The sequence below is a fragment of the Haliaeetus albicilla genome, chromosome Z (genome assembly GCF_947461875.1).
Source record: "Haliaeetus albicilla chromosome Z, bHalAlb1.1, whole genome shotgun sequence".
NCBI classification, from domain to species: Eukaryota; Metazoa; Chordata; class Aves; order Accipitriformes; family Accipitridae; genus Haliaeetus; species Haliaeetus albicilla.
Window position 1 is genome coordinate 25,569,193 of NC_091516.1, and position 10,558 is coordinate 25,579,750.

Here is a 10,558-nt window from a genome sequence, read left to right on the forward strand (position 1 = left end):
ACAAACTACTGTGCGAAGTTCTGTATTCCCTTGTTTGATTCCACTGAGTTTTGTTTCTCCTGATATATGTAACTGTTATTACTGGCCTTGCAGATTCTTTTACAACTGTTGTATTTAAATTGCTGTGCTGTACAGCCCAGAATATGGAAGGTTGTTCTTATTTCTTTCTGGTGTTTATTTTACTTATACAGAGTGCTTGTATAAGCACTAAAAATGTAACTAATTAATGTCCTATGAGGAACAAGTACTTGCTAGATACAGAAGGATTTTGGCTACATATTAAACATTTTGCTTATACTTGAGCTGCAATTTCTGTTTCACTTGGTATTCTTGCAATTGATTGTAAAGTCTTTCGTAAGAATAAGTGAAAGAATTTCCTATACTGAGCTCTGCTGATGCAAATTGGCATGCAACCTTATGAATAGCTGAAACTTGTTAAATGTATGGGGGATTTTTTTATTCCTGTTTTTCATTTAGGAGTATTACTTTTGTCAATCAGGGGAATTCCAGAGGAAACAGTACATCAGTTTTGTGACTAAGTTTTATTGACTTCAGACAGCATCATAGTCTACATTTTTATACATAATCTCTCTTGACTGGCCCTCTGTAGTGTTGTGGAAGTTGCACACCCTTCTCTAGATTATATTTACATGCAGAAATAGGTCTTGCTGTGTGCTAATGAGCAATAGTCATGTTGTGCTAGAAAGTATAACGCAGAACAGTTGTATTATGACCTAATAGTTACAGAATCATAGAGTGGTTTGGGTTGGAAGGGACTTTAAAGATCATCAGGTTCCAACTCCCCTGCTATGGGCAGGCATACTTTCCACTAGACCAGGTTGCTCAAAGCCCCATCCAGCCTGGCCTTGAACACTTCCAGGGATGGGGCATCCACAACTTCTCTGGGCAACCTGTGCCAGTGCCTCACCACCCTCACAGTAGAGAATTTCTTCCTAATATCTAATCTAAAACTACCCTCTTTCAGTTTAAAGCCATTACCCCTCATCCTATCATTACACTCCCTGATGAAAGAGTCCCTCCCCATCTTCCCTGTAGGCCCCCTTTAGGTACTGGAAGGCTGCTATAAGGTCTCCCCGGAGCCTTCTCTTCTCCAGGCTGAACAACCCCAACTCTCTCAGCCTGTCCTCGTAGGGGAGGTGCTCCAGACCCCTGATCATCTTTGTGGCCCTCCTCTGAACCCACTCGAGCAGGCCCATGTCCTTCTTATGTTAGGAGGCCCCAGAGCTGGACGTAGTACTCCAGGTGGGGTCTCATGAGAGCAGAGTACAGGGGGAGAATCATGTCCCTCGACCTGGCACTCTTAACATGCTTTTTCTGGAGCAGCTATATCATGGATATTTTTATGAAAATTAGAGTATGTACTCAGTTCTCTCAGATTCCCTAGGTCACTGTTATCCATGTCTGAGAATTCATGATTGTTTTTATGAACCTTAAATGTTTCACAAATTCTACTGTGAAGATTTGTTCGTCTGTAAACATATTGAAGATAACAGATTGCTTTCCCATCTTACAAGGTTTATTGCAGTTGTTGCTGAGCAGAAGCTATATAATGTAATTGAAGTAGTACCTGTTTGTTATTCAGTAGTGCTCTGAAGTGAACAGTCATAGGCAAACCATAATCTGTGTCTTAGCAGTCCAAGCTAGTGAGAGACAATTTTCTGATTGTTTACCAAAGTATCTTGTTACAATTTCACCCTTTCCAAGTTCTGCAGATGACTTAACTTCTTGTATAAGATACTTTATTTTGAAGAGCCTGATACTAGATTCTTAAATCTTTGCTTTGTTCATGCACTAATATTAGTGAACTGTATAAAGTCACGTTATATAGATTGCCACTTTCATTACTGAAAGAACTTTTTAACTTGCAAAGCACCTATTTAAGGTTTATGCTGACATTTAACAGTAATGTATCTTCTGTCTAATGGGTCAGATGCTAGTATACTTAAAATTGTTTGTCTTTATGTTGCTGTAGCAATCATGAACTGTATGGAAGCCATGCCATTGCTCAAAGTACCTCTTCCACATATTTATGACAAGTTATTCTATTAAGAAACAGGCTGTACCAGTCATTAAGCGGATTTTAAAGGGAAACCAATAAGGACTCCATAACCATCATAACCTCTATGCACAGTAAGGTCTTCCCATGTGTTAACCTGGAGAATGCTGCAACCAAGCATCCACAGCAGTAACAGTGAATAACCTCTGTTCTGTGACATATTATATGAACATGGAAGAGCAGAAATGTGAACAAATGCTAATTACTCCTACATTTAGCAGGAAGGAATATTGTCTCATTTCTCCTTCTGTAGATTTAATTTTCTCTTTATTTGGCAAGGAGTTTTTTAATTCTTACTTTTCTTACCATTCCCACATTTTTATTCTTGAGTGAATTGAAATGAACTTGGACAAATCCTGAGATTTCTTGCTGAAAGTGCATGAATGGGATGAGGAGACTTCAAACATGTATGTGCTTAAAAGCTTTAAGCAGCAGCTCTAGAAAAGCAAATTTTAATGTAGCGCTCTAGTAGAACAATAAGACTCCTTTATTTTATGAGTTGAGAACAAATTTAAAGTGATAATAACTTCTTCATAACTTCCGTTTGTTTTCTTCTGCTTTAGGCGATGAGGTAAAACATCTCTGCCTTCAACTGGCTGTGACACAGGCCCAGTCATCTCAAAATGCAGCAATCCTTTTGGGGATGTGGGTGGCACCTCCCCTTGTCTACAGTCTCAGTGTATGTATGTCAGAAAATCTGTGGGACCTCAGCACCTCCTTCTTTCCTATAGGATTCCTCAGTGATGATGTTTAGGATGTCTCACCAGAAAATGATTACTGGGTTCAGAATCCTGCAGAAATATTGTTTAGTGAATATTTATAGTGAGAGAAAGGCTGTTCTGGCACCTTGAAATTCAAGGCAAACTTAAGATCTGCTACATTGGTTTTACTTAGATTGCTTAAGATCTTTTTCCTCTCCCTCGTTTTATGCTATAGCTCTGACAACCTAGAGATGTAAGAAGGCATGGCATGTAGGGAGAAAAAAAGTATCTTTTATTATACCAGCTGATAGTCTTAGAAAAAAGTCCAATGTATCTGTCCAAAAGCTTGCCTGCTTCTTCTAGCAGTGTCTCTTGATCTAGTAAAATGTGTTACTTCTTGAAAGCCTTGCCTTAATTCTGTAGATAGTCAATAGACTAACCTATAGTATAATCAAATTTGGGCTTATCCTCCACTACAGTGCAGTTCTTAGAGAGGTACAACATGGACTCCATGATACAGTATATAAAACTCCCTGAATCCCACAGTGCACTTGACTGTGCAGTTCTGTCAGTTTATACAAATTGAGGAACATGTTCACTTGACTGTGCAGTTCTGTCAGTTTATACAGATTGAGGAACACGTTCATGACAATTCCCATAAAATCCAATGTGGATTTCTGTGATCTTTTCCAGTTCTTCAAGGGGTATTTTTGTCTTGTAGTTTTTAATTCATTCATCTTCACAGATACGCAAACACTTGGTGGCAATTTTAAGATACATAATTGATAAGGTACCAAAAAAAGAAAGATTTTATTTCTGAACACCAGTTTCTCACTGCAATGGGGATTTGAGGTCACAAAATGAGCTCAGCCACAGAGTGTGTGAGCTTTGGATCCTTCAAGGTAATTATTTGTTCTTCCTCACTAGGTAGTAATATTAATGGTGCTAGGAGTACCATACTTCTGTCCTTGGCTGTCTAGTTAGTCAGTATGCTTTATGTAGGAATGCAGTGGGCACCATATAGGGAAATTACAATTGTCCTGCCGGTACAGAGACATGATATCTAGGGTTCATAAAAAGAAAGTTCCTCAATTTTTAAGGAAAATAGAATGTTGACAAGTTTGAACTCTTCTTAATTCAAGCAATTCGTCAAAAGAGGGAAGAAGAAATGAGAAGTATTTATGACTTTGAGTGCTTTTTTTAAGTGGTGTTTGAGCCACTTTTTTATAAATTCATCCTTTATAACAATACTTGAAGGTCAGTGAAGAGCTAGAACCTGAAACTAAGCAGAAGTTTTTGCTTTTCAGATGAAAACCCAGAAATACCTTTTCATGTCCCTGCCTCTGTGGATGAAACATGTTGCAGAAGACAAACTACAGTCTTTTACAGAAGTGTTTGTGATACAACAATTCGAGGTGAAGAACCGCACCAAAAACCCAGAAATTTGCCAGTGTGTTTTACAGGGGCTCATGCAGGCAATGAAACTTCCAAACCCTGCCCAGTACTGCTGGAGCTTTTTGTGCCAGGCTGTGGAGAAAATATTTGAGCTTCTACCAAATGAAGTTCAGGTAAGGAGTAAGTATAAGGTGTATGAATATTGTAACTGGATATTTTTAACTGATGGTAAGTCCCATCTTTTTGCACTGACCCATCAGATTTGAAACATGAAGTAGATGTGAAATTTTTAGTGATAGTAGTTAAGATGCCTGCATAATTTCAATTTAAGTTACTTTCGGATATTCTTTACAATATGACTAAGTTGTGAAACCAATTTAATGTGCACTTTTCCCTCATAAATGATTTGGTAATGGAAAAATACAGTATTAGTACTGAAATAAATGTTATTAAAACAGAAGCAGAGAACAATCAGAAGGGTTTGGGTATTTTCCCCACAGAGGATTAAGCTTCTCACAATGATTTAAAGAAACTGTCTAGCTACAGAAAATATCTCCAAGGAAAGGCACTTTTCCATTGAAAAGAAAACAAATTCTTTGAAAGTTTTCAGATACCATTATTCCTTAATAATTAAGTACATTGAAGTCCCCAACAAACACAGACTTTCTAAAATAGAATAAATAAAATGAGGCTAGAGACTAGATTAAATATTTATCATGATCACTAAGGAAGTTCCTGGACTTACCAATTTAATGATGAAGAAACCTGGAAGTATACATCTAAATATGCATTTACTTTTCTATTTCCAGAGAGGTGAACTGGAGATGTATATTGATGTAGCAAAATGTATCTCAGAAATGGCTGATTCAGAGATTGATCACATTTTCCAGATCTCTAAGGTAATGCTGTTTTACTTCTGGTCTTTTATCACCAAATCTTGTGAAAGAAGCATGCCTTAACATTTTTCCTGTCACCAGCATGTTTTAGCTCATTGAGAGCTCTGTTTTATCTGCCATGCAAGTAAGAGTGTTCTGGCTCTAATTTTCAGGCAGCAGAGAGAAGCAAAAGCGGCAAGAGCCCATATCCAAAACTTTCTCAAGGGAACTGAAATACTACTGGTTTGACCTGGGAGCTTTGAACTGGAGAGTTTAAGTAACTTCGTCAAGGTCAGGCAGGGCTCTCCTAGCAGAACAGGAATGGTGTTAGATCCTCTGAAGCCAAGGCCAATGATGCAAATGGCAGACCATAGTCCTCTTTGGTTAACATAACCACCATAAATGCAGCCCAGTGACTAGCTGTGCTTGAACTGGTGGATCCTTGCTTCAGTTAAAAATGTGAAATACTTTGGCTGAACAACCTTCCGTTCTTGACTTAATGTGCTAAGTTTGCATTCACACTCAGAATGTTTCCTGGTGGACAAGATGGCTAGGGATGACAATGGAATAGAAAAGCTTTCAGCTTCTCGCTCACCAGTGGAATCAATCAGCAGTGGAATTTTTAGCAGCTGAAATGCTAAGAAATTACCTGCGTGGAAGGACTTGATGGTTTCAGATCAGGTTGTTACAAACAAACACCCATGACATAAAACCTTGTTGTTCTGTTTACTGGCAGATTCGCTAGAGAATCATGCATTTAAACAGGTTAGAAAAACTGAACTGTCATTTCCTTATATCTTTGAGGTCTTATTTCCACACTGGAAAACACCATTTAGAAAACCCTTTTTGTCACTGCAGTGACTCTGTCTTGCAAGAGATGTGAGTCTCCAGAACGGTCAAGCTGGCTCATTTCAATTTAAAGGGGAATGTAAAATTTAAAGAAGTATGAAAACAGTCAAACAGTACTGAGTTGCACTTTGCACTATTTAGAAGCATGTAAAATTAAAGTAATATGTACATTCTTCTGTTTCATAATTGTATTGAAGAAAAATTAGCCTGCTAGATAATCAAAGAATTTTTCCCCTTTTTTTATAAAGAGGAATGCATTTTAATTTAACATTGGTTTTAATTGCATTTGCAGAACAATATAGAGAAGGCCACATTCACGAAAGTGTATTTAATTTCTCAAGGCAGACTGCCTCTGATGAACTTGAGTGCCGTGATTGATACTGTGGCAGGATATCACCAGAAAGAAAGTATTTTATGGATGCTCTTGCATGGTTTCTATCATGCTCGTATTGTGAACCATGAAAACACAGGTAAGGTCAGGCTTAAAGAAGAATCAACAACAAAGTCACAGATATTGATGGATCTACACTAATTCTTTTAAAATAATTTTAAGATGGTTTAACCCACGTGTTTCGAAATTTCTCCATATTAGAAACTACTCAATCTTCAGAATTTTTCTGCTCTTCAAATACTTGTATCAAATATGGCTTTTATGTTTTTCTCCAATTCTTTATGTTTCTGTGGATCAGCTGTAAGTCATTATCTCAGCCAGGTTGTTTGCAGACCAGACTTTTGACTAGATCTGTGTTTCCTAGTCTTTTTTGACTTTCAGTGTACAGTAGCATTAGCATTAGAAATGTACATAGCATGTCAGAGACCAGTAATTGTGCAACCTTCAGATCTAATATCTGATATATCAGTGTGTGAGACAGTATGTAGGGGCATGTTCCCTTGAGATTGGTTGAACCAAGGAGATAGCTTGCTTTTCTGAACTTCTTGCACTGAGTTAACCCAGGAAACAAATTGCCCTTCCACCTCCTTATAACCATACCAGATAGTTCTGGTTGGTTAATGAGTTGGGCTGTCTCAGCTAAGGATCTGATAAAGCACTGGAGCTGATGCCAGAGAAGTAGCAGAATCACACAGGAGATAAAGGAGGAAGAAACAAGAACAGAGGGAGGCAAGAATGAGGTCTCCTCATTTTCATGGCAGAAGCATCTTTGGCTGCCTGTGTTCACAGAACAACTTCAAAGCATTACATTGCTAGATGCCTTAGTTGCCAGCTGTGGTTGAAGAACTTCAAACAGTAGTCAGTTTTTAATGAGTGAAGTGAGGTTCCTCTGAGTAAAAGAGGAGGCAACATGAAAGAGGGCACATGTAAAGAGTACAAGGAAGTGGTAGTGTACGAAGTGATATGGTCTCAAAGGTGAAGATGGTTATTAGTTTGTAGGAGGTAGAACAAATTTTGGACAGCAGAATCTGAATCAATTAAGTATGTTCCATCCTTGGGTTGAGGGCTGATTTTATTTGCATGCCTTAACTGTATTTTACTGATCCTCTCTGCGCTGTAGGAGGATTTTCGCAGCACTCCCCACATTCCTGCCCAATGTACAGTGACATCAGTGCTAGACTTAGATGAAGTACTGGGGCAAAAAGTTCAGGCAGGCTGCCATAATGTGAAATAATTCTAGCTCAGCATTCCTTTTTCTGTGTGTCCAGTGTGTTGCCTGCATTTTAAGCAAAGTTTTTGTACAGTTTAATTGCCCGTATGCCTTCTGTCAGTAGCAACCATGAATCAAATGTGATAGTGGTATTGGTGATCATTGTTCTTCCACAGTCAGTGCTTTGTTGCTATAGTGATTCCCTGTGCTTGCTTTTTAATGAAAAGTGGTGCATTCTAGTGTTATGTGAGTCAATGTTTTTGTTCTTCTAGGAGTGCTGAAAAGAATGGACTGGCTGCTAGACTTGATGGGCTACATCAGAAACCTAGCATACCAGTCAACACCCTTACAAAATGTCAATCTTAAAGAGGTACATGCTGTGAAAGTACTTTGCAGCTTTCAGGAAAAAAGGAGTTTTTGATGTATTTCACATTCTTCCTCAGCAATAAGTATTATTCCCCATGCTTTTATGTCATCTTGCCTCCATAGAGAAATTCTTGTTGATTTTTGTGAATGTCTGTGCATTTAAAACTCTTACTTTAAAGTAACCATGACATTTAAATTATGATAGAAGCTAAAGGCAACTAAAGAAAATAATTCCTTTGAATTTACTGTATTTAGAACAATTAAAGCAAAAATTTGAATTCGCCAATAGAACTGTCTATGCAGGTCAAAACTATGCAGCTGCTGTTTCTAAGAGGGCTTGGACAGTTTCAGGGAACTAATATTGTTCATTGTTACTCTGTTCAGCTGCTTAAGTCTTCTGGCTGAGGACATAAAATAAGCTGCTGCTTAGATCAGAAAGGCATTCATTACATTGCTGCAGTATTTCCCAACCATTTGCAGTACCACAAGGGTGACCATCTCTAATTTTCCTCAACAGTCAGCTTGCTGTAAAGAAGTTATTTCCTCGTTTTAAATGAAATGTGGGTCAGCCTTAATCTAAAGGATGATTTTAGAAGAGTGTGGTTTTGCTTTTCTTTCTGTAGATATTTTAGTTTGATTTGGAGTTTAGAAAAAGGCTTATGCTGCTTCAGAGCATAAGAGAATATTAAGAACTTTTTAGTTCTTGCATTTTGAATGTTAGCTGAATTTTCAGATGATTGTTTTGAAGAGCAAGCCACCATCTGGATTTTTGGCTTGGGGTTTTTTTTATTGGGGTTTTCTTCCTCTTCTGTATTATTCATTTAATAAAGTGCATTTTTGCCTTTTTCCTGTTTAGTGCATAGATTTCCTTCTGTGGCTGTTTGCAGCTTCTGTGGTGGCCTGGGCTGACCATGGTGCACCATTACTGCTTGGCCTTAGTGCTAACTGGTCACCATGGAAGCACCAAATGGTATTACCAGAATTATCTGAGAATCACGTTGGCAGGCACCCCACTGACAAGCTTGCTGTGCAAGAGACTCTCACTCTCCTTCCAAGCAGCATTTCCCTTTTGCTGGCTAAAGAGGTTTGGAAAGAACAAACACAGAAGGTAAAATTGCATGTAGCGGTAAGCATTTTCCAACAGTCAGAAAGCACCCCTTTTTTAGTAGCTAGCTAAAGTCTTAGGCAGAGCAGTTATTTCCTCTATATCTATTGCATCTGACTTGTGAGCTTGTTCTTTATTTGCAATCAGATATGACTTGTCTCAAAAGACTGAATGTGGTTTCTCAAGTAAAATGTGAGAGTTGCAAAGAACAAAAAACATTCCAATTTGGGGAGTCAAACTCTTAAGAGGGTACAGGTGAGAGAGGAGAGTTGGCAGCTGCTGGTAGCAAGTCAGTCTTTTGAACACTGAAAGACAGATCCTCTGCAGTTGGACATCACCACAGTGGCAATTTAGGGAATCAAAGATCTTCTGTGCAGTTTGTAGTGTGTGTCATTTATTTTCAGATATAAGTTGAAAATACGTGTGGAAAATTGTGCCAAATTTGGCAAGCCTGCTGTAGATTGCTTGTGTTTGAGATACATAGAAATATTGTTATAAACCTATAGATTACTAATTACCTGGTTTGTGCAAACCAGAATCTGTTAAGGACTGGCTCCTGTACACTCCAGTGCCCAGAGGTACCACTGAAGTCAGAATTCAGAATGTCGGAGGAATGCATGTTAATATGCCTAATTAGGCTTTAGGGAAGAGTTTGAGACTATGCCCTGAAAATCATCCTGATAAGTTTGAAATATCACGTTGTCCTCCAGGCACCCTGCACTGCCAGAAAAACAGTGAAGAATGAGAGAGGTCAAAAGAGGGACAAAGGCAGTAAGAGTTCTGAAGGATTTGCAGTAAAACATTTGGACAAGAGACCCATAAGAAGGGATCATATTAATAGGTTAAAGGCATGAACAGGCAAGACGGAGGGAAACTATTTACTGTGCCTTCTTCATTACAAAGAATTATTGCTGAGGTAATGAGAATGAACAAAGGGAATTTCAGATCCAGCTGTGGGAGAAATTACACTGACAGTGAGATGTACTCTAGGGCGTTTGGATAGTTTGGGCAGAAGCTTGATTGGCCACTGCCTCTGATTAGGTAACTATGAGTTTAGTAGCAACCAGATGTTGCCTGTCAAACTGAAAAGAATTTGTGGTGTTCTGATACAGAGGCTCTTTTAATTCAGATTTTCCTTTATATTTCAATCTTTAGTTTATTGACTGGCTGATCAATATGATGGAAAGTCCTAAGGAAGCATTATCAGAATCTTCCATGGACCTGCTGAAAGGTAGGATATTTTATATTGGGTCCTTATTTTTCCATAATTTATCAGTACAGATCAAAATCCAGTTGTTAAAAGGAGTGAGATGAATCTATACTATTAGCATATATAGGAGAGCTATATTTTGTATTCAAGGAAACCTTCGTAGATAAACATTTGTGTCTGTAACACCTTCTTATATTTGCTGTCTCATCTGCTGATGCTTAGAATGTACTACTGAAAATCCAAAGAACCTAAAGGTACATCTGGTCCTACAAGCATATTTCAGTGATAGATCTAACTGTTTTTGAAGTTACCCTTAAAAATAAAATGCAACATGCTATTTGGAAACACTCCAGTGCTAGAATAGAAATCACATAACAAT

General features: G+C 38.2%; 1 protein-coding gene across 3 annotated transcripts in view; it reads left to right on the forward strand.

Moving 5' to 3' along the window:
- The window catches only part of FOCAD (focadhesin), a 134,954-nt gene that overhangs the window by 114,793 nt on the left and 9,603 nt on the right, over positions 1–10,558 (forward strand). For all 3 annotated transcript variants that reach the window (XM_069777479.1, XM_069777476.1, XM_069777480.1), the window contains exons 39-45: positions 2,641–2,756; positions 4,086–4,346; positions 4,983–5,072; positions 6,190–6,367; positions 7,771–7,868; positions 8,721–8,972; positions 10,125–10,200. In XM_069777479.1, coding sequence (XP_069633580.1) covers positions 2,641–2,756; positions 4,086–4,346; positions 4,983–5,072; positions 6,190–6,367; positions 7,771–7,868; positions 8,721–8,972; positions 10,125–10,200 — 1,071 coding nt within the window. The remainder of the gene's footprint in view (positions 1–2,640; positions 2,757–4,085; positions 4,347–4,982; positions 5,073–6,189; positions 6,368–7,770; positions 7,869–8,720; positions 8,973–10,124; positions 10,201–10,558) is intronic.